This window comes from Eurypyga helias, unplaced genomic scaffold (assembly GCF_000690775.1).
Source record: "Eurypyga helias isolate BGI_N326 unplaced genomic scaffold, ASM69077v1 scaffold2414, whole genome shotgun sequence".
Lineage (NCBI taxonomy): Eukaryota > Metazoa > Chordata > Aves > Eurypygiformes > Eurypygidae > Eurypyga > Eurypyga helias.
In genome coordinates this window covers 73,129-95,951 of record NW_010248007.1, presented here as the reverse complement: position 1 = coordinate 95,951, position 22,823 = coordinate 73,129, and the positions used below count along the sequence as shown (strand labels likewise).

General features: G+C 45.6%; 1 protein-coding gene across 1 annotated transcript in view; it reads right to left on the bottom strand.

Moving 5' to 3' along the window:
* Nucleotides 1-1,579: 1,579 nt before the first annotated feature.
* Nucleotides 1,580-22,823, bottom strand: part of BIN1 (bridging integrator 1) — a gene marked incomplete at its 5' end in the record, with an annotated part of 50,652 nt that continues 29,408 nt past the window's right edge. The window contains 8 exons of the mRNA XM_010150896.1: nt 1,580-2,335; nt 5,667-5,768; nt 7,167-7,277; nt 7,912-8,004; nt 11,595-11,618; nt 13,405-13,512; nt 16,322-16,450; nt 20,361-20,511. Coding sequence (XP_010149198.1) covers nt 2,228-2,335; nt 5,667-5,768; nt 7,167-7,277; nt 7,912-8,004; nt 11,595-11,618; nt 13,405-13,512; nt 16,322-16,450; nt 20,361-20,511 — 826 coding nt within the window. The remainder of the gene's footprint in view (nt 2,336-5,666; nt 5,769-7,166; nt 7,278-7,911; nt 8,005-11,594; nt 11,619-13,404; nt 13,513-16,321; nt 16,451-20,360; nt 20,512-22,823) is intronic.

Below are 22,823 nucleotides of genomic sequence, written 5' to 3'. Positions count from 1 at the left end.
AACTGGATCAACCCACTTTTTAATATATATATTTCTATGTATATTTAAATGTATATTTTTTTCTATGAATACTCTTTGAAGTAGTAATGGGAGTCACAAATGCATAAAAATAGATATTTTGGAAAAAAGAGTAATAATAAAGAAAACCCTGGTGAAAAATTAAAAAAAAACAAACAAAAAAATCAAGCAGGGCAGCATTCTAAAGTAGTGGCTCACCTTGGAGGTGCTCATCCAACTTGTGGAGTCCAGTCCTTCTGTATTGTGAGCAGTTACTCCTTAATACTATTGGGTTTTGTAACAGTGATGTAAAATAAAAATTTTTGCATGCTTATTTAAAATTAAAAAAAAAAATAGGAGAAGGGATTTGAGTATATAGGACAGAATTTGATGCCTGTTACATTGCTGTAAATAACTAGCACGGATCGTCTCCCAAGCTGAAAGCGGGAGGAATTCCAGCTACTCTTGCACTTATAAGAATATATTTTCTGATAAAAAGCTGGTCTGTCCCTCTGAACTGAAACTGAAGAAAAACAAAAATCCACTTTTTCCCTAGAATGCTTTTTCTGTTGTCCTACAAATAATCAAAACAGACTGGAAAAAGGTGGGATTTTCAGTAGTGTGTGTCAGCATTCGGTGCATCTTTGACAAAAGCCAGCTCCTAACATTTAGAGAGATTATTTCAGAGAGTGATCCTCTTCCTCCACAGCAGGAGGTAACCTCACTGTTAACACTCCCTTCTAGGCAAAAGGATCATGAGGGGAGGAAAGCCATAAAAAATGGTAATAGCCCAACCTGCTTGCCAGCTGCATCAGTATTCAAGTAAAGTCTGAAGTACCTTTGTGGGACTTTAGAGTCTTGGAGGGTCAGACCAGCTTATTTTAACAAGTGTAATATGCACTTTGAAACAGCCTTGTCATCTGCTTGTTTAAACTAAAAAAAAAAAAACCTCAAAAACAAACAGGAACAAAGGAAAGGTATAGGAAAGGTCTCAGCATCAATATTAGACTGCAGAGTGTCTTCTGGACGCTGACACTTTGATATTCTTACCTTCCTTAAAATATCATTAAGTCATGCAGCCACTTTAAATGAGTATTTCAAGAGTCCAGTTTTCGTAGAGGTTAACTTGACCACCAGCACAGCACTGGAGAAAGCTGATCTTACAATATTTCACTTACAGAACTCTTCAATGGAAAAGAAGAAACAATTTCCACAAATAACAATGCCAATTAAAAACACAGAAAGCAAATTGGGTTTTCCTCATGTTTTTTCTTAGACATTCTTTCAGGGGAAAAAAAAAAATTCTCATCTTACCTCTTTCTTAAAAGCAAATTTTCTAAGCAGCCAGATTTTCGAGCTATCTTCCACCTACAAGAATCTAAGCTTTTCTGAAACCACCTACAGGGTTTTGTGGGCAGAGGATTCCCTCTTCTAAATGGCATCCGCTTGTTTTGTCTTGTTCCTCCTCTTGAATTTGTCCATTCACAGGCCAATACTACTTCGAGAATTTAGGTATCTGCATTTGAAAGAACTTTGGACTGAGCACAGCTTCCCACAATCCCTCCTCTCCATGCCCTTTCCATATAGTTTCTTCTACCTTTACATGTACGAGAATCACAGTTTGTGTAACATTATTTAAAGGAAGAAAATAAAATGCGCACACACACACACACACACTGTATTGGTGAAGACTATACACTACATGTTTTTTTTCCAACAGCATTAACAGAAAGTTTGGCCTACTGTAGGTTGAACATGTAGGGATGGCTGAATTTTTACGGTTGCCATGCAAGCCACCTTCAAGACAAAACAGATGAACCCACCCAAGAGCATATGCAGCCTCTACTCTCAAGTCATTAGACAAATATTGCTTTTCCAGGGATCAGACTGACATCTTGCCAATTCAGTCAATGCAGTATTTAGAGAACCACACTGAGTTGCTTCTGCATCAGTCCTCCGATTCCAAATGCTGTTAAAACCAAAGGGGGAAGAGGGTATTTCACTTGCCATATTATTATTAATATGTATATATTTTGATAACACTTTGAATTTCAATTTACTTCTTGAACCTTGCCCTTTGAGAAGAACACACCCTTTAAGTTGCCGGGTTTTTTTCCAGGCTTCTGTTCCTTTAAAATTCTCTCTTCTTTTCATTTCACTGTTCTTTTTCAATTATCTACCAGAAAAATTGCTTTCTTCCAGCAGAAATGCGGCTGGTGGGCTTGGGCTTTCACTGCACCCGCTCTGTGAAATTCTCAGGGAAAACCCCTCGGCATTGGTCAAGTTCCTTACGCTGGATCCAGTCAGACTCCTTCACGCCCATCAGCCATCCTTCATCCTGGAGGAGAAGACAGAGATCAGATGCTGAGGGATAGATGTCAGCAGGGATTTTTCTTACAGGGTGCAGGCCACAGAGGTGTCAAGGCATTATCAAAGCCATGCTCATGTTTGGCTTGGAGACAATCCAGGAAGAGGATGAGGAAGAAGGAAAAAAATGCTTTCATTCTCTCTTAAACAGGGAGAAGTCTACATCCCACCAAGTCTGTACCAGAACTCCTATCTGACCCAGAGTGTCTGGAGATAGTGAAATCATAAACAACTAGCAAGTGTATTAGAAACATTTCATAATTTGCACCCACTGCAGCAGGAGAAATTCTGCGAAAGAAAGTCTCTAGAGCTACAGGACGGGAATTACCTATCTCACATTTTGCAACCTAAATATGAGGGGTCTAGCAGTCTCCACAGTCATAAAAGAGACAGGCACCTCTGCAGTGCAAGTCATCCCATTCATCGTGGGCACAGATCCTTTGGAAAGGATGAATCATTCCTTGGAGGTGTTCATCCCCTGCTCCACTCAGGGCACCTGGATGATGAGCATTTTAGAGAAGTGGCACAGGCAAAACCAAGTCTTGTTTGCTATACTGAAATTCTGGTCTATGAGAAGTGGGAGCTGAGCTCCCAAACGTGTGCTACACATGATGTAAAACTCAAGGTGTCTCACAAGGGTCCTCCTTAGCCACCAAACCTACACATCTATAAACAGGGATGAATTTTCACTGCAGCAAATGGCATCCAGCCTGGTAGAACCTGCTCCAGAGGAGAAACCAACTTCCCACCCTCTGCCTGCAGGGTGTCTAGCATCAAGATTTCCGCTCCATCCAAAGCACAGGAGGGAGACGAGATACTCTGGTGGGAAGGCTGCGCTGCTTGCTGCTCAGGTGTGCAACCACCCTATTCTCTGCTTGCCTTGGAGGGAGATGCCACCATCAGCATGCAAATATATCCACTCACGCGAGTCATTTGCAGCGGGGCAGCCTAGGGATTGAGACTGCAGCATGAGGGAAGAGAGCTGCACGGGGTACTGCTGCCTCCAAACTCAACGGCCTGCTCCGCATGCACTCCTCTGGGACAGAGGTGGTGGGCATGCACCAGGCTCGCTTAGAGACAGGTTACCACATCCATCTACATAACCTGCCTGGGCAGAAGTGTTCATGCAACTCGATGCTCTACGCTGTGGGGAAACAAGGCATGCGCATGTGGTTCACACAGTTGTTGTGACACTTCTGCTTTCCTGGAACGGGTAGGAGTTACCTGGGTATTCACCCAAGGCCAAGCAATGCCTCCCATGGGGCACATTTTGCTTTCTGCTGCCACTCTGCAGCTTCTGCCCACTTGTCCTGTTTTCTGCACACTTCATGTGGCAGCAGCTCAGCCCAGCCATGGTACCGGAGTTCCCTGCTCCTCGCAGGCTGTACTGGGTGCCTGCAGGCTCAGTTAGCCCCTGCTTCTGCCTTAGATTTGAGCATTCAGGGGATGTCATGGGAATGGCATGAGATGGGAGCCCATCTGCAGCAGCCAGCTGCAGGGGCTGCGGGAGGACTGACGTGCCATAAATCAGGAAGACAAATGACAAAGGACACTGGGCCCAAGTGTCTGGAAGGCAGCTTCCAGCTCACAGCACAGCAAGCACAAAAGCTCATCCATTTGCACATAGCGTGTGCCATACAGCATGCATCACTCCCACTGCATCCTGCTACAAAGGGTTTCCTCAGCTGCAGGGATTAGACACGAGGACCCAGATTGACTCTTGCCACTTTTGAACCGCATCACTTCAAGTACCAGCTTAGAAGTGCTGCTGCCCTCAACCCTTTCTTCTGTCAAGAGAGATGAATCCAGACCTGGCCAATGTACCCACAAACCGACACCTAAGCTGCAAGACAGGGACATGGATCACAGCCTATGATCCTAAGCTTCCTCCACTGTCTTACACAGTTCATGCACATGTTAACAGCCAGCATTTCCTGGCTGGGTATGTCGAGGTTAGGGAAATGCACTGTAGCACAGGATACACTGTAGGAGGGTTAGAGGGCTTCAGTGCAGCTACAGCATCATGTTAGCAACACTCAGAGCTCACCCTCTGCAGCTTGGAGAGTCTCGAGTTCATGGCTGTTGCACCCACATCCAGCTAGAGTGCAAACACAGGGCATTGAAAAACTGCTCCACAGATGCCATCTCCTACCACAGGAACTAAGGGAGCTGCCACTCATTTCCCATCCAGAAAGCTTTCTGAGAAAGAAATGCTCACAAATGCTTGTGCAGGGCAGTCCCACTCAGTGGAGAGTCTTCTCCCCATAAGGAATCGCTGCGTCTTCCCCATACAACCTTTCCCTCCAGAACACCGAGCTCTGCGGGAAGTGCCAGCACATTTTAGTGCCATTTCACAAGCAGCAGCAAGATCTGCCTCCATCATTCCCAAAGCCAGCAGCTCCACCACAAAGAGGATCCACATCTTCTCTGGCCAGTGAACTACACCACCTTCCCTTTAGCCCTTGTGGAATCCAGATCTTGTCTGGGCTTGGCCAAACCCAAAACGCTGGTGACTACTGAATCAATTTGGAGAATTCCCTTCCTTTTCCAAACAAAAACCTGGAAACATGAGCACGAATTTTATAAAATCACCACCTCGCTCAGCCAAAGTAGTAAAACTGCTGGAAGCCCTCAAACACAGCACGCGAGGAGGATTTACTCAGGGCTTCTAGAAAGAGCTCGGATTAGAGAAAAACACCGGCAATTAACCAGGTTAGAGATGGACAGTTCTCTGGGGCTGCGCAACCTGCTCCAGCCTTTGGTTCTGCTGCCATCTCCTGACCAAACTTTGCCTTTTGGAAACAGCCACTGCTATGCTGAAGTGCAAGGCATCATTCACGGCAAGCTGCCTTCTCAGAGCTCCAGCGTTTCTCAAAAATGGAGGAAACATCATCATAAGCTGTGGGTCACTCCTGCCAATGCCACAGACTGCACTGCAGTGGTCACAGGGAATGCACATCAAGTTTAGGAGCAGTGAGAAGGCAAAGGATGGGCTTGGTGGGGCCCCCTGATCAAGGAAGCAATGGTATTGGCTCAAATGCCCTGACAGGGACAGGAAGCCACAGCTATTTCACATGCTTTATGCAGGATAACGTCTCCATTTCCCAGTCACAAGCAGAGTGCTCCCCTCAGTTGCAGGAAGCCAATCTCAAGCTCAAGGACAACCGGTTTTCCCACCAGCTCCCAGCCACAAACTGATGGCTCTGCATCCAGCCAACCAACTGTTAGTGGAGGGAGAAGCAGCTCTGGAAATCCCTTTGGCTCCTCACAGCCCAGGCTCCCACCCTGTCTTCTCCACTCACCTGCTCCTCAGGGTTCTCAAATGGAATCACAAGCACCACGTCCCCAGCCTTCAGCTGCAGCTCGTCGCTGTCGGTGGCCGTGTAATCATGCATGGCCTGGACCTATGGGGAGAGGAGAGGTGAGCTTGGGCGAAGCCAGCCCTCTCTCACCCAGCTCTGTAGCGAGTAACAAGGCTTTCCAATTCATTGGCTCACTGGATGATTCCGGTTGGAAAGCACCTTTAGAGGCCATGTGATCCAATCTGCTGCTTGAGGCAGGGCAACCTTGGATCACAAATGCCACATCCACGGCAATAACCTCTTCCCGGAATCCAATGGTTACGTGCTTGTTCATACAGCCTGGCATGCAGCTCCCCTCTGCCACAAGGGCATCCTGGCAAGTCTCATTCAACTTGTTATGCATCAGCCCCTCTCCATCCTTCCTTAGAAGGGTTGAATTCCCAAAGTATGGGCCTACAAAACTCACAGAGTAGAAAGCCTGTATTCATTCAAATTATGCCCTGCCTTGTTTTTGCAGCTGGACTGCAAGAGTAGTAGAGACTATAGCCTCCCATCTCTGTCACAGCCAGCAGGTAGAGGAAACACAGCGAAAAGTATCAGTTTGGATCTTTGAGTGATTGTATCCTGCCATGTTTTCTCTCTGGTATTCAATCTAATTCCTATCAACACCTGCATTACAGCCTTTCTGCTTCAAATCACAGCCCTCCACTGCGAGCACTACAGTCTATAATGCTGCCTGTAACCAGTCTTACTGTGACGAGTCTCCTATTGCCCTTCAGGGGTTTGTCATTCTTCTGCATTTGGTGGAACTTCCAGGGAAAAAGAAAAAATTTAAAAAAAAAAAAACGGAGCACAGACATGCCTAAAGCGGAAGGAAAGCCTTCCTATAGTAGCAGGCTGTCATTTCTCACTTTCAGGGCATGATCCATCTGTGCTGTCTTGCTATCATATTCCATTATTAAATGTTAAATTTGTGGCCTATCTTCACTCAGAACCACACCTTTAAAATAAGCTGCAAGTGATCTTTGGCATATTCAGAACACCCACCTGAATTCCCTGTCTAATCCTGTATTTTTTTCCTGTTCATCCTAGATTTTTAGTTTCCCCAAACACGAAGTCCTCTGTCCCTACTGTTTCCAACTCTTCTTCATTTGCCACTTGCATCTAAGTTAAAGTTTGGAGCACAACATCTTATCTACTATCCAGAGTCTGCAACTGACACTACCACAACACCAGAGAGAGAAACAACAGCAACAGAGAGAAGGAGGAAGTTTGCTATACAGCACAGCCAGACATTTACACCCTTATGCTCTTACACAGTCCTTTGAAGCATCTGGAACTGATGAAGCTGGGCTACTGGGTAGAAAGGTGTATCCCTCCTTCAGCTTCCTTTCTCCCTTCCAATGGAGCATAGCCCATGGCCATGCTGAGCAAAAATAGTCAATTCATTACAGGAAAAGATATCACCAGGAACTCAGTGCCCCACCACCATACACTCACTTTGAACAGAAATCCTGGGGGCATGTCAGCTCTTTCAGATGAAGCACCTCCTTCCACAGTGCCATTGACAGTAGCAGGGAAAGTTTCCACGACGACAGCAGGCAGAGAACTCTGGTAGGCAGCAGCAGAAAGGAAAGGAATAAAAGCCATTGAGAAAAGAGAATCCAAAATTGACACTCCAAGCCCACCACAGAGAATCCATATCCCAAGCCCCATGGCTTCAGCGAGTTTTCCCAGCACACCAGTTAGTGACAGAAAAACCCCCAGCGGCATCAGAGGCAGCAGTGAGAAGGCAGAAGAGGTGACCACTGTCTTCCTGGACTTAAAGCTGAGGTGAAGGGCGCCAAAGTGGAGGATCAGGTTGGGGGACCCTTCCTGAAGCAGCAAAACAGCTGCAAAATCCTCAAAGGAACAAGCAAAAGCACAGGGGAGAGAGAGGGAGCCTCTGTGTGTCCTCCCAGCCCTTCCTGAGTAGAAAGAGTGAGCTGCTGACGGGCGGCAGCTCTGCCTTAGCGTGGCTGGGGACAGCAGTGACGGTGGCAGTTTAAAACCCCGTGTGCCCACCGATTCAGCAAAGCCACTGAGGTGAAGGGCTCCAAAGTAGAGGATCGAGTCAGGGGACGTGGTAGGGATGTGCTTTTCCAAGCAGCCACACATCTCTCTTCCCAGCCCAGCCACCCACACGTGCTTGTAAGACAAAGGGATGTGATGGAGTAGAGAGACTGGTGTCTCTCAAGGTGCTTACTGATCCTGAATCAGCTTCAGTTTTAGATGCTTCAGCTCCAGCTGCTGCTTCTGATCCAGCTGCTTCAGCTCCTGCATGGGCTGCTTCTGCAGGCTGCAATACAAAAGCCATCCAGGTGGAGAGGTTACACTCGTTACAGCTACCTGTGTGTGCAGAGAAGTGCAGCTCAGCCTGCCCAAGGGCTCTGTGCTGCTGACTGCTGCCATCTGCTGACAAACAGCTGAGAAACCTCAGGGTCGTGCTAAATTTCTGTCCCCCTCTTCCTCTGCAAGCCAGTGAAATCAGAGTAAAGCATGCATTCCCTCACTCCAGCCACGCAGCAGGCAATACTCCAGAGGAAATCAGTGAACCGCCCAAACTCCGGTACGCCTCTGTCACGGTCTAAATCACAGTCCTACTTCACACGTGCCCAGTATGTATTGTTACATACAGACTGCCCACGTGTATGTGAATTCAGGTCTGCTTGCATACCAAGGGACAAGGATCTCTCACTAGGCTACTTGCGTGGATCAACAATCAAGGGATATTTTAGCCTTTGTATACTCCCAGAAACAGAAGGGGCTGCTAATAATGTTCCCAGATACGGAACATAGTCTGGACCCAGCATCTACACAGCATTAGCACCGTATCAAACTGAACTGAAAACTCTGCCAACTTTCAACTAATTTGATTTCAGATAGGCCCAAAGAGTCATGAATTTGGATTCTGTTGTTAACATTCTACTACTAAGCATTTGCTATGATTTTCCCACATGGTGTGTGCACCTTTCCGTTAGCGGAGAGGAGAGTTTCTAATGCACAAAAGCTGCCACCACGAGGGAGAAATATTCAACATCACCTACAAACCACTGCCTGGCAGAGACTATTCTAGGAAGCCCGGGGACATGGGTTTCTGTGCACAACACGAGACCAACAGAACATCTCTGATACGCTTCCAGCCATTCAAGCTTTTATTCTCCCTTGCCAGAAATCAGGCTAACCTTGTTTTAATACAAAATTAAATCTATTCATTTGCCCCTCCCAGCAACTGCAGCAATGCTGAAAGTAAGTTGGATCTGGTCGCATCAATGCTACAGACCAGGCCCTTGGGAGACTGGCCAGGCAGCACCTGGGAAGATTCCTGAGAAGAACCTCAAGGGTCTAATTTGCAGCCTGAGTGTCTCCATGGCCACTCTATATCCATTTGTTCTGTACACCCGATAGCACATGCACCTCTTCACAGCATCTAACCAGATACCTACTTCATGCTTACACAACTGCTATACAGACGTTTCCCATTTTTAACACATGTGAACAAAGCAGCTTTACCAAATGTATGAGGCATGTAGGCATGCTACACACACGTACCCCTGAATACAGCCACCATCAGAACAAGGCGCTGTCCAGATTTCTTAATATTGCAATTTTCATAGTCCTGACCCTACAAAACCCCAGTGTAAAGCAACAACCATGGTAACCCTGAACTCTACACCATCTGGCTACTAGCCATGCACTGGCACAATGCTCCAAGTAGTTTTCTAATGACAGCAGCAATAATGAAGAAATAAATCCTTGATTTAACAAAAAGCCACTACTTTACCTTCGGCTGCTCCAATGGTGCCATTTAAAACATGCTTTCCCCTCCTATCACGTCCTTCCTCATGTCTCCCAATGCCCACGTCCACAGGCCTACATTGCCAGAGGATATGATAAACAACAGACCTCTTCCCTTCCTGCAGAGGATTCCCACCTCAGCTCTGGTGGTGCTAAATGTATGCATATGAAATGCTACAAAGGCTTCTCCTGTTAAATTAAATTCACTCCCCGGTTGCTTTTTATTTGGATTCAGTGAAACTGGAATTGGGACGGGCCAGCCCAACTCTGGCCAAGCATGTTTTTTATGTGCACAAGTCAAAAGGAGCTCAACGTGAGCTCTTTTTTTAAAAGCAGCAGATTTGCAAAACCAGTACTTAATAACCAGAGAAACTGAATGTAAATTAATCCCCTGGATTTCAACAAAGGGTGTTTTCATGTCAGCTACTTATTTTTCTATTTTATGTACCTGTGGGCATCACAAGGCCTATAAAAGCATTTACAGTTGTAGAAAGATCCTATAAGGAAAAGAGGAAGAATTGCTCACTGCTGTTGCCAGGTTTGAAAGCTTTGCTTATTCCAACGGCATCATACACACCAAATCCAAGTTTCCTACCCTGCAGAACTAAGTAAGTTCTGCCACATCCAAGTTTCTATGCAGTCGTGAACCTCATGGGACTATGTAACCATGCCACAAGTGTCTCATCAACAGCTAAGAACAACATTAGAGCAAGAACACTTCAGAAGGCTTGAAGAGCAAGAGGAGGATTCCACAGTTATAGGGAGCTCTGCTCTTTAACCATGTATGGTATGTATGGTGACAATTGGCATGGTGAGAACATCTTGTCTAATGGCATTGGCCGGTTGATTAAATTGTCAATTGGGTGAAATCTGCTTGCAGGAAGGGAGAAATGGCCCCAAACACGTTTTACACCCCACGCTGTAACCACAGCTCAATCGGATAGAGTCATACCTCACCCCTGCCCATTCACTTGAAAAGCACATCTTTTCTTGCAAAACCCAGATTCCTTTTTTTTCTTACCAAGACAGAATGACAATGCACATACAGGAGAATGACAGATGTTAAACACTGATGGCTGATAAAACACACAAGGGAAACATCTTTCTCAGGATGACCCAAGGTCATGTGAAGGAGAGTACTAGCCTCAGTGAGTCCTTGAGCCAGGCTCTTGGCAAGGCTTAAATCATGACCTCCCAACTGCTGACTTAGGTGGTGATCTGCCCCTTAAGGGCAGATAAGCATAAGCCAAGGGCATGTGCTTACATCTACACCACGGGATACAGCCAGCTCAAGCAGCGGGCTTCAGTACCCACACCAAGCGTTTCCTGCCGCACTGCTGGCTGGTGGTACAGAGGGGCTCAAAAGTAGTTGTGCTTGAAATATCTCCCAATGGGCTAATACACAGCAATCTGAGACTTTCCCAGGCCTGATATATCCTAGAGGTCATAAATAAGGGTCTAGCTTTGGTTCAGATGCAGAGCATGTGTGGCGTCTCCCTTGTCAGCCAGCTCCAAAGCTGAGATTGAGGCAGATGCCAGGTTAAATCTTGGGCCTGCACTTCATTTTTCAGCATAGACACAGGCTGAGTGATTTCACATCAGCCTTTCTGACAACAACGGTCAAGCAAACACCACAGATAATTCCAAACGTGTATGTATACTCAATGGTACAGGCAGTAAGTACAAGGGGCAGCTGAGACGTTGATGCATCACACACAAGACCAACAGGATGTACAGAGATTACAAAATACTGGGGAGTGAAGGGTAAGGATGATGGCACGGTGGAATTAAGTTTGAGGAGAATGTCACAGCATCATGCCAAAGGAAAGATGAATGAGTTAGCAGGGAAAGGCAACAGGGGTGTGTGCTGGTGGAGACTTAAGTATCTGAGTGCCAGACCTGACTTGCAAACACATGGCTGCCCCTGGGGCTACACAGAATGTGCAAAAGCAGGTTCAGCCGCACATGAAGCAACTTTGGTTTAGGGTGTGCAGAAAGGAAAAGCAGCGAGGGAAACAGGTACGCACACAGAGATGGCACTGGCACATGCACAGTACATGATGAGAGACGAAAGCCGTATGAAGTTCTTACCTCCCATAAATCCCAAGGTAAAGACTAAGCATGTCAAAGAGCAACAAAAACAAAACATGTTTACACATGTGATTATTTCAGTGAGTACAAACATTACAGATGCTGATCAGACTGAAGCAGACATACACATTCAACATCACTGCCTGTTTTAAAAATATTTTTTAGTACCTGCATTTATACACCCCTCCCCACTACATATTCAAATTTAAGTACCAAGGCATTTGAGTAAGGGTTTTTTCTACCTCTGGTATGAAGGGAGACAGCCAAGCCACATTCAGTTATCAGTGGCAGACCACATAGCCAGAAAAAACAACTCACGAGTTTGTGGTCCATCAGGGTTAAGTGCTCCCATGTATCCACACCCAATAGAGTTAGTACGATTTCAGAACAAGACTTCAACTGGTGTCTTTGGACCAGTAGTGAAATACTTTAACCTCTTTGCCATAGTGCATACCCTATAGGAAATAAATTTGACTGCTTTGAAAACTAGGTGGTTTTTGCAAGGTTTTGAACTGTGGTTACCATGAGAAAGGATTGATTTCAGACTCTTAATGATTTCTGAAGCTAATAATAAATGCAATAGAACACCAAATATGCTATTGCTGAGCAGTTTTGAAAAACCCACTCAATGCAATATTTGTTGCTTCCTGGAAGGGTAACAAATAATTCCATGTTAAGTCTAATTTATACTTGTATCCTACACCAGTATACTCTATTATCCAAGGTATAACTGGTGATACAGGAAAAAAAATCCTAGTAAATAAATTTTTAAAAACCCAACCTTTATTCTAGCATGCAGCTTGTTCTGTCAGGCAAGCAGACACAAAATACCAATCTGCCCACTTAAAGTTCCAGAAGGTGGTAGCTTGCCATATTGGTGTGTGTCAAACTATGACAGTAACTAGTATTTTGCAAATAGAGTACTTTTATTTTAAATAATCAAATGCCTAATGGTTGATCTCCCTAATAAGAGAGGTCTTATTGCTACAAAAATCTGTGTCATATAGGCCTACTTCACCTTGTGATACCGGAGAAATATTGTAAACATCCCAATTATGTTTATTGCAATTTTTAATAGCAATCACAGGCAAAAAGTAACTATTTCATAAATGGAAAGTCTCAGTGAGGCCAACAGCCAAATTCAGGATGCTCTTCAAAGCCTCCAGCCATTTAGACATAAAACGAAGCACAGTCCACCTGCCTCTGACAACAGACAGGGCCAGGTACAGGCCAGACCAGAATACGGCATCTTTCTTTTTGATACTGACTGCACTATGCTCAGGGACGAAGCTATTTCTGAACACGTACCCAGAAAAAGAAATCATCACTTGGATCACTGCACATCACTCGAATATGTATCTACAGCTCTATTCACCTTAGGTAACTGCACATTATCAAAGAGTCTGTCTATTAGAAATCCCTTTGAGAGCAATTTATAGCAGGAGCACAAAATAGAGGCTGAATTCCCATTCACAGAGCAACAGTTTAAATCCATATAGCATATGGAGGATGCTAATCTAGGGAGGGACATACATTAAGTTGAACAAGTTGTCAACCAGTAGATCATCAGAGCCAAGCACAAGCATCCCACAAACACACAGTGCTAGATTGCAGCATGGCTAATAGTCACCTGATTCCCACCGGACTTACACATCCAGCCGTGAAGACCAAGGTGCCCATCTGCAAGACTGGGCACCCAGGCCAGGCACCCACAGCTCAGGTCTACATTATCATTCACATGGGTGGAGATCACTCCACACTTGGCTACAAGTCAGTTATGAAGAGAGAAGGAATGGTGACATGAACCAACCTGGGAGGCAGGTGTGGGGGTCTTCCCCACAGTGGCATCTGGTTTAATGGGATCAAAATCCAGATCCAACAGGCTGGCTCCCTCCTGGAAGGGCCCAGGGGCATCAAACTTGGCAGCAGTGAGGAAGAAAAGCAGTATGAGCATTAGACACACACACACACAGAGTAGAGGGAGGGTATGTGATATCCAGGAGCGAAGGCTGCAAGCGCAGAAGACGTGGTGGCAATGCAAACACCTGATGTGACTCCTGACTGCTCGGTGCCTATGACCACGGGCAGTTCACATGAGTGGCACTGTAAACCAAACCTGAGCCTTTCTTTTCCACGGGACTCATTCATCTTCTCCCCTTGCCAAATCAGTTGACATGGCATAAGCATGACCTGCTGTGGTCAAAGGATCGCTGCCACTGTTGCCTCAGAAGGGCTTCTCTTCTGTTGACATCTGTTCCCCACAGCCTTTGTACTGAAGGCCCAGGACAGACTTTGTCAGCCACACACAGAAGAGTCACCACCCATACAATCTCAGGAACATGGATCCAGGTAGAAAAATGCTCAAAACATCTGGAAGGCAAGCCTGAGGGACCTCAGAGCTAACTCCCAAAGTTACTAATTCCCTCCTGAGACAGAAACACAGAACATGACAGTTCACCCTAGCTGAGGGATTTGAATCATTTCTCAGTCCAACAGTGATGTTTCCAATGCTTTCCATTTCAGGATATCTCAGAAATGAGCCTCCTAACACAGCATAAATTTGACAGGCTTTGCTACTCCCTCTGATTCATGCTCTAGCTAAAGACATTGATGGCACATTCGCTGATTACCACTGATAAAACACTCTCTACAAAGGACATGAGTCTTTAATATTCAAACTGAACTATCACTCCTGTTTTTTAGATTTAACCTAACCACAAGACACTCCTTTCTACTCAGCTTCAGAGAAAACTGCTCTCTCCAAGAAGTCTAGAAAGATTTGACCCTGTTTCCAGACCTCCCAAGTTTGCTAGCCTTGCTGCTTCAGCTACCTTTTGAACAAAATACCAAACCTGGCAGGTTGGTCTGCACAGTTGTATCATAGCTCGACCACAGAAAAACTCCCGGAAAGCAGCATGCATCACAACTTAAGAGAAAGTCATCTGTGTACAACCCACACCACCATCATCTCCTAACTTCATCTTACTCCAGTTCTCTTACAGATTTTTCCCTTATGAACATCCTCAGCTGTTTTTCAGACCCACAGGCATGAGGACAAAGAATCATGCTCTCCCATCTCACACTAATAAACCCTGACCACTATGCTAAAGCCAACTGGCATTCTAGTACACTCCTCCAGCACATCCAAGTCATTGGAGATGCTCAAACCCCAGTCATGAGTTTTGTTTGGTGGTGAGACACCAAAGGCTCCAGTCATGGAATAATCTTACCTGCCATTCAAGATTTACACGCAGGGGCTAGCACCCCTTGTATTTACCCAGATCTCCAAAGAGACGTCTCATGGGAGCTAAGACATCCAACAGAAACAGCCCTGGGCAATGCGTTGAATGCTAGCAGTTGTTGGTACTTCAGTCAAGATGGTTGTGGCAACCAGAAGCCTCCCTCAGAACCCCCATCTAACTGAATGTCACAGCAGATCCCATCCTACGTCAGGACACTGATCAGGTGTGGAATAGTATGTCTGGCTCAGGGCTGGCGTTCACATGGAAACACATGATACAAACCATGGGACAAAGAGAGGTGTCCATTATGATACAGGAGAAGGAAGCAGAGAGAATGAGAGAGGGTTGCTCAGCTGCCTGTGGTTCTCCCTTTTCCAACACTGCTGTCAAATCAACTCTCTGCTCTGCAAACTTTATCTAATGCAATGCAAAACCTGACGTGGACTTCCTTCCCTCCCCACTCCACCTGTGCTCCTCAGCAGCTGGGTGGAAGGTGGCAAACCAGAGGCAATGGAGCACCACGATGCAAGGAAAAGTTAGGGGATGAGTCATCGATGAGCACTGATAGAAACATTACTTGTGCTTTAACAAGCATTTAGGTGAAAAAATATATATACGTATAGAGATATATATTAAAAATGTAAATGCAGGTGTCTCATGATAAAGCCAGAAATCTGGTCAGGCTCCTATATATGTAAGGACTGCCATTCTCTGAGATGCAACACAGAATTCCTCACCTGGGCATCCTCTCTTGCAGGGATGTAAATTAAAAGGAAACCAAAGAGGAAAAATACATAATTTGAAAATGTTTTACTATTTTTAGGACTCCAAAACGTGCCACATGACAAGAAAGAAATATTCTGATGGGAACTGCTGGCTCGTAAAGAGTGACAGGCTGTGTCAGCAGTCCTGAATTCAGAGCAGGCGCAGTCTAAACTGGAGGCACCTATTTCCTGCAACGAGAACTTCCTGCAATTTCTGTTGGCCTTTCCTGTGCAGCTGTGGGCTTTAACAGTTACCACAAAGCCCACGCGTGAAGACACGGAGAGCATGAAACTTCCTTCTCTAAGAACTGGCACAGATGCCAGGGTCAGCGCTTGGGGATGTACAAGAACATAAAACATCTGCTTCATCCATACCCAGGATGAGGGGGTCTAGAGAGATCATGTCATGGGATGTGAGGGGAGCAATAATCCATGGGCACTGCTGCTGAACAAATACAGTAATTACTTTATGGTATCTTTTACCAGTTGCATTTCCCCTGTTTCTTCTATGAATCAAAGCTCTCAAAGGACAATGTGTTGGTCAAAGCTGCCTTCTAGCAACCCTTCTCCAATCCATCCCTTTGCCTTCTAAGGCCCAGTCTTGAGCTTGCCTTCCTCCTTCACCTGACCAGGTTTCATGGCTTGATACCTCCAAAGAGAAGAAAGGTCAAAAGGAAAAGTTCAGAGGCAGACAAATATAAGGCAGGGCATAGCAGCTAACCTGCGATGGGGTTGTCACACTTATCTCAGGGACAAAATTGTCATCAAACAGACTGATGATGTTCTCCTGCTTGATCTCCTTGGAGGGGGTGACTTTTGGAGGCGGAGGCACCGGAGGCCCTTTCCTCAACTGCATGCAAGTGAGCACACAGCCACAGCACAGACGGCGACACCCAAAAAAACCAGAGACAGGAACAAGGTTAGCCACAAAAACTGGAGGTGGGGGAAATCACAGGCACAGAGCAGGCTCCAATCAACTCCATCTGAAGAGAGAGGGTGAAGGGCTGAATTGAAACAAAACAAAAAGAAAAAAAAAAACACCACACGCCTCCAGAGAAGGTTTGGCATCATTAGTTACACTTCAGCCGTGGGCAAGTTTCCCTCTGCAGGGAGAAGCGTAACACAATTAATATGCATTGACAGGACATGCATACATAATTAGAGCATGTGCAACCTTCAAAAGAACCTCTGGGAAGGGAGCAGATCAATTACTGAGAACGCAATTCAATAGACCAGGCCAGCACTGCCCCCCTTTGATGTACTTACCATACCTATGGGAATGAGCAATCAGGCTTGGTTTGTCCTAATATGAGCCAATGCCCACGAGGACAGATTCCGATCTGCCCTGTACTGGTTCCCTGGTGCACTGGGTATCAGTGTACTCTAACAAAGGTTGGAATGAGCTCTTGATTGTGTCTTATCACTTCTCTCTTTTGGGCAAGAGCAATTCAAACTCCTGAGAAGCCAGGACTGCTGCAGGCCCAACTCTGCTCTCAGTTTCACCAATGAGCATTGACCCTAAAGAAGTCAGTGCTTCCCAAACGGAGATCCCAGGGAATGCATAACAAAGTCTGACGTCATGACTCTAACCTATCCTAATACCCCCCACCCCATCATGCTAAAAGATTCGGCCCGACACTGCATCAACCCCCCCATGGGAAGCTGTGGTAAAGCCTTCCTAGATCAACCCATCCACACCCTCTTCACATTTTCCTGTGCCCCAGGCTCAATGCTCATTTCTAGATCAAATCAAACTTTGAGAAGCTGCTACTGTGTTGGAACAAAGCAGCCATGCAAGTTCCCAGCACCACAGCAATGCTTAAGTTACTTGATCTTCTCATCGTACCTAAGATCCCAAGGCTGCAAGACTCAAGGTCCCAAGGCAACAGGGACCCAGTGTCAGGTTCAGATCTGACACACTGCAATCCCCAACTCCTAGTCCTGTGTTCACACTCCTCCAGCATATGACTGAGCTCTACAAGGCATTATACAGATTGTTTAGGATATGCCCAGTTTTCTACTGGGTTAACTTACTTTAAACAGTGTGAGTGAGTATGCGAACACACATTTTTCACTGAATAGCTGGCTATAGGAAACAATCAAAGTAGTGTGTTCACTCCATGTGCCCTGAGAACAATCCCTTCCTGAAAATCCCTTGCTTCCCGGTTGCAAGGAGGGACCAGAAATTTCAGGGAAAATCTGTTCACAGAGCAGAGACACCATCTGCAGAAATGGGAGGCTCCAATTACTAACTCTGAAGTCAAAAAGATCCCAACTCTTCTGCTATTTACTTCTCTAAAAGTCAAGTAAGGAAGGAAGTATCCTTCCTTACTAATGCATTAGTACCTTGGAGACCAGTTTCTAACATTACCTCCAACAGCAGTCTAAATCCACATCCCAAAGGCAACAGGATTGCATACTGATGTTGAGTTATAGCTGGAAAGTCAACAAACACAAACAACTTCACTGCCTAGAATAAAACAAATCCTTTAAAGTTTTTCTGCTGACTTGGATCCCAGAGATCTGTCTAAATTCAACACAGTTGCACTGATTTTAGAGGTGTCATTACAGTGCTTCAGTGGTGTAACTGAGAGGAAAAAAGTCTGACCTTTGAAATTTCAGAGACCCCTGAAGTCCTGTATCATCATATTACTCAGTGCTGAGAACAGACAGCAGTCAGTTCTTCCAAAAGACAGAAATAAGCTGGGTTTGAGAATTAAAGTGACAGTAAAAGGGCTATTTTTTACCATAGGGGGACAGTTCAAAATTTAATTATTATTTATTTGGTCTCTTCTGTTTTGCTTTCTTTCTCTCCACAGCCTTTGCTTATTGTTTGTGTTAGTATTTCAGACAGAAAGAGGCCAGAGAATTGTATTTGCTTGTTGCCTTTTGCCCTATCCTCCCCCAAAGTATGAGGCCCTTGGCCTCCCTAGGAGGACACTAAAACAAATCACTTACCTATAGGTCAAAAGTAATGACACCTGTGAAGCTTCCACTCTTAATGTCGAGCACCCTTGGCACCAGACGTGGCTCTGAGTACGAAGCCCCAGTCCTTGCCTCCCCCTGGAGCCAGTTCCATTCTCTTAGCACCTACTACAAATAGGGAGTGGAGCTCTTGTTTTTCACTGCAGTGAGGCCCGGGAGAGTGAATTAAATACAGGCTGGGAAGGAGCTGCCAGGTGGTGGCAGCATTAGCTGCAAATCCCATTTCAGCCGTGCCTGTGGCCCAGCTGAGGCTGGAATATTCTGCTTGCTCGACAAGGGGTGCCTCCGGCCCCATTCCTGTGGGCAGGAAGGCAGCAAGTGAATGAGCAAGCACTCGCAGCCTGGCAAAAACAAGGCTTATGTGTGTGCTATTTAAAGGAAAGGGAAGAAACCAAACTCAGCAAGACAAGTCCACAGGCAGGGTGAGTGAAGTCTGCAGTGAACAGCTCAATAAATCTGTGAGATTCCTTGTTCCAAGTTTCAATCAATTATGACAATTTCTGAAAAAACAGGTAGGAATTCTGGATAGATGTGCACTATCCTCTCTCCCCTATGCACATACCCTACCCCAAGGTTCTAGGCCAGAGTGGTGGCAAAGTCACTCTAGGCTGTGCAATACTCAGCGGTACAGAGACCCTGGAGAAGTCCTGAAAAAACACTGCCAGGTATCCACGTAACTCACAGGGCTGGAAAAGACCCTTTGCCAATGTACAAGCATCCTCTTTTTGTCCCTAGATAACCCTGAAAAATCAAAAATGCAGTGAAGGGAAAAGTACTGTCAGAGGGTATCCAGAAACAGGAGACAGCCTACACCACAGACCTGGATTTGGAATCACATTTCTACATATGAATGACAACAGCAAGGAGGTTTTGGGTTGTATCCATCTCTTTTTAGAAGTGATAAGGTTTTCTCTTACCAGTTTGGTCTGAACCCCTCTCAGCTTTAATTCTTCCTGGAAGACTCTTCCCTGGTGTCCCACTTACTGAAATGCAAGGATTGGCACCAGACATAAGTGTGGCGGCCTAGTTACTATTTTTTCCTGCTAAGCTTTTCCCCCACTCAGCAATAGAGGGATGGGAAGAGGAAGTAAATGTTTTATTTTCCTTAAATCCCTAAGTAAAAAAATATTATATGCTGGGCAGCAGGAGCTACATCTGCTATTTTCAACACATTGCTGGGTATCTCCTGCGTGAGGAAAGGACTAACAAAGGCCACATGGACGGTATCAGACTCCATATAATGGACAGTCTTCTTCCTGGTACCTAATTTCTTCACAGTATAAGAACATAATGCCTTTATTTTTAGCATAATATTTTATCTTGGGTAAAACATCATGCAAAGTACAGATGTTCTCCTTATCAATATTCAACTTTTTTCTTTGAACCTTCCTCAGTTACAGAAGTTCTTGGGAAGAAACAGGACCATTGAATTCCACAGGTTAATTCAAATTAGAACAAACTTCCTTGCCTAGCTAGAACTCCATCCTTCCCAGATTTTCTTGGCCATCCTACCAGACAAGGAAACGTATTACTGGCCTCCCACCTGTAGAGGCATTCAGAGACAGCTTAGTTCTTTCCTATGAGATGTAGAGATGAGCAATGAACAACTTGCATTCCCAGGAATCAGTGGAGAACTACCATTGTCATGTCTTATTCTCTGTGCTCAGTAGCCGGAAGAGGTCCGAAGTAAGAACTGATGGATGTCTTTGATTCATGGAGCTTGTGCCATCAGCATTCATACTGTAGAGACATGGCCAATGTCATGGGGACACTACCTGAGATGGTGATTTTGGGATGTTTGCCCCAGGCGTTTCCAAAGTGGACGATTCCGGCTCATGGTTGACAGTCTTGGTCTCGGGGCTGGTGATGGGAGATCCATCTGGTGGAGGCGAAGGGCTTTTATTGGCTTTCGCTGGGGTGCTGTCACTGAAGGAAGGGGAGAGAGAAAGGGAGAGAGAGGGAAAGAAAGAAAGAAGTCTGAGCCAGGCCTAGGAGTTCCGCTAACCAGCACAGGTCAGTGGCCTCCATTATCTCTTTGCTTCACTGCCCAGACATGTGACGAAGACACTTGAAGCCTCTACAAGCTTCTGAGAAGCATCTTTACTGAGTCACTTGCAGTCCAACATGCTGCAGCAGCATTACTGTGCAGCAGGCTACTCACTAAATTCCTACTGCGTGGATATACTTTGCCTCAGATGAAGAAAAACAAAACAAGAAAACCAACCAGGCATCTGTAATTCTGATAACTTCTAACATAAGTGCCTGACATTAAGTCATAGTCTTTTCATACAGAAAAGACTAGCAGATGGGGAAAGGAGTTCTGTGCAGCTCAGTTTTAAATTCCGCAGATAATTTTTCTGCGTGGTGGTGTACTGACACCTGCATGGGTTATGACTAACAGATTTGTAAAACCTTGACTAAGGCTGTAATCATAGAATATTATATGCCTTTGCGTGGTACAAACTGGCTAAGCTGGAAGAGGAGCAAAATAGCCAGAGGTTTCACAGATCATTCCAGACAGCAAAGAAACAGTGACATTCTGGCTACTAATAAAGATTTCTCTGTTATGGAAAGTCTCCCCAGCCTTGTTTTCAATGGTAAATACCTTCTGCTCTTGCCTTTCCAGTTGGTCCTTATTCCAGGATTGTTTCTGACACAGTTAAGAGGGATTCTTCAAGGAATTAAGAAGCAATGGCATTTGCTGGTTGATAACTTGGCCAGATTTGGACAGATTTTTCAAAGGAAGGGCAAGATGCATACGCCTTTCCCTAAAGGTATGCCCTGGACAAGTGTGAAGTCTGTGCTTCAAAGTATGGAATCATGAGATATAGTAAGAAGTTGGTCACCAGAGAATTTCGACAGGAATAAAGGTAAAACTATTTTCCCAGCGTAATTCTCAGGAACAGCTGAATCATCTTGGCTGAAATACAGCTCCCCAAAAAGCAACTAATCGATTTATCTCAAGTCATGCAGAAGCACAGACACTGGTAGGGAAGGTTTTAGCAGAAGTGGTTACAGTTTAGCAAAACTATACAGAGCTGAAAACAGAGTATTACAAAAGGACAGTGCAACCTCATGTACAGGAAGTGATGTTTGCCTCCACTTAAAAAGTTGCAATTCTTGAGAAGTTAAAGGCCTTGGGAGAAGACTGAAAGGAACAGATCCTTTCCTACCACTTGAGACAATAAATCCTGGTACAGAACCAGTTTCAGAGCAATGCAGACCTGATTCTACAGGGACATCAAGTAGTTTATTTCTTTACTCTGCCCCAAGAGAGTCCAGAGCTCCAGACATCCACTCACTCTTGGATGCCCGAGATGGGTTGGTCATTGGGATAACATGCACGATGGCCTCATTCCTAAATACTCATGAGTAGGGGGACAGCAAGAGGAGGAAGGGTCAGCAAGGCATTTCAACATATCTCCCCTTCCAAGCAAGCATCTCCCCCTATGCTCAGCATTCCAGCTTTCAAGCTCCCCACCCCATTCCCTCTTCATTCATTTCACCCTCACCCATTCCCCCCCCCCATATCCATATCCCCCCACAACACTTGCTCTCGTGTCCACATGCAGGTCGGATGTTTCTGATGACACCGATGGCAGCAGCACACCAACATGATGCAGCAAACCCAGTGACGTTCTCTGCCAGCAGCTCTCGACCCAGGGCACACACGCCAAGGGGGAAAAAGGGGGAAAGGAAGAGGAAAAAGGGAAGAGGAGGGACTAAAGAACACGTACACCAACCCCTGCAGCTCTTCAGTTGGACTAGATATGCCTACAGTGGCCTTCCTCAGAGATCCCCAGAAACCACTTCAATGCAGTGGGTACTGTGAAGGATTCTGCAACATTACTAAGGTTGTGCTAAGGAAGAATTGGTCGGAGGTTGATAGTAAAGGAGTCCTGCTCTAAATGGGAGTCATCAGAGAGAACTCATTCACAGCATGGAATCATAGAATCCTAGAATGGTTTGGGTTGGAAGGGACCTTAAAGACCACATAGTTGCAACCCCCCGGCCACAGGCAGGGACCCCTTCCACTAGACCAGGTTGCTCCAAGCCTCATCCAGCCTGGACTTGAAGATAGAAATGATTTCAGGAGAAGAATGCCTTGCTGCCATTCCCATGGCAACACTGTTAGGGCATTCACCTGAGACTGACACGATGACCTTGTCGAGCCCAGCCCCACTTAAGAACCAGGTCTGAACCTCAATGCATCACCTCTGGGACCTCAGGGTGGGTCC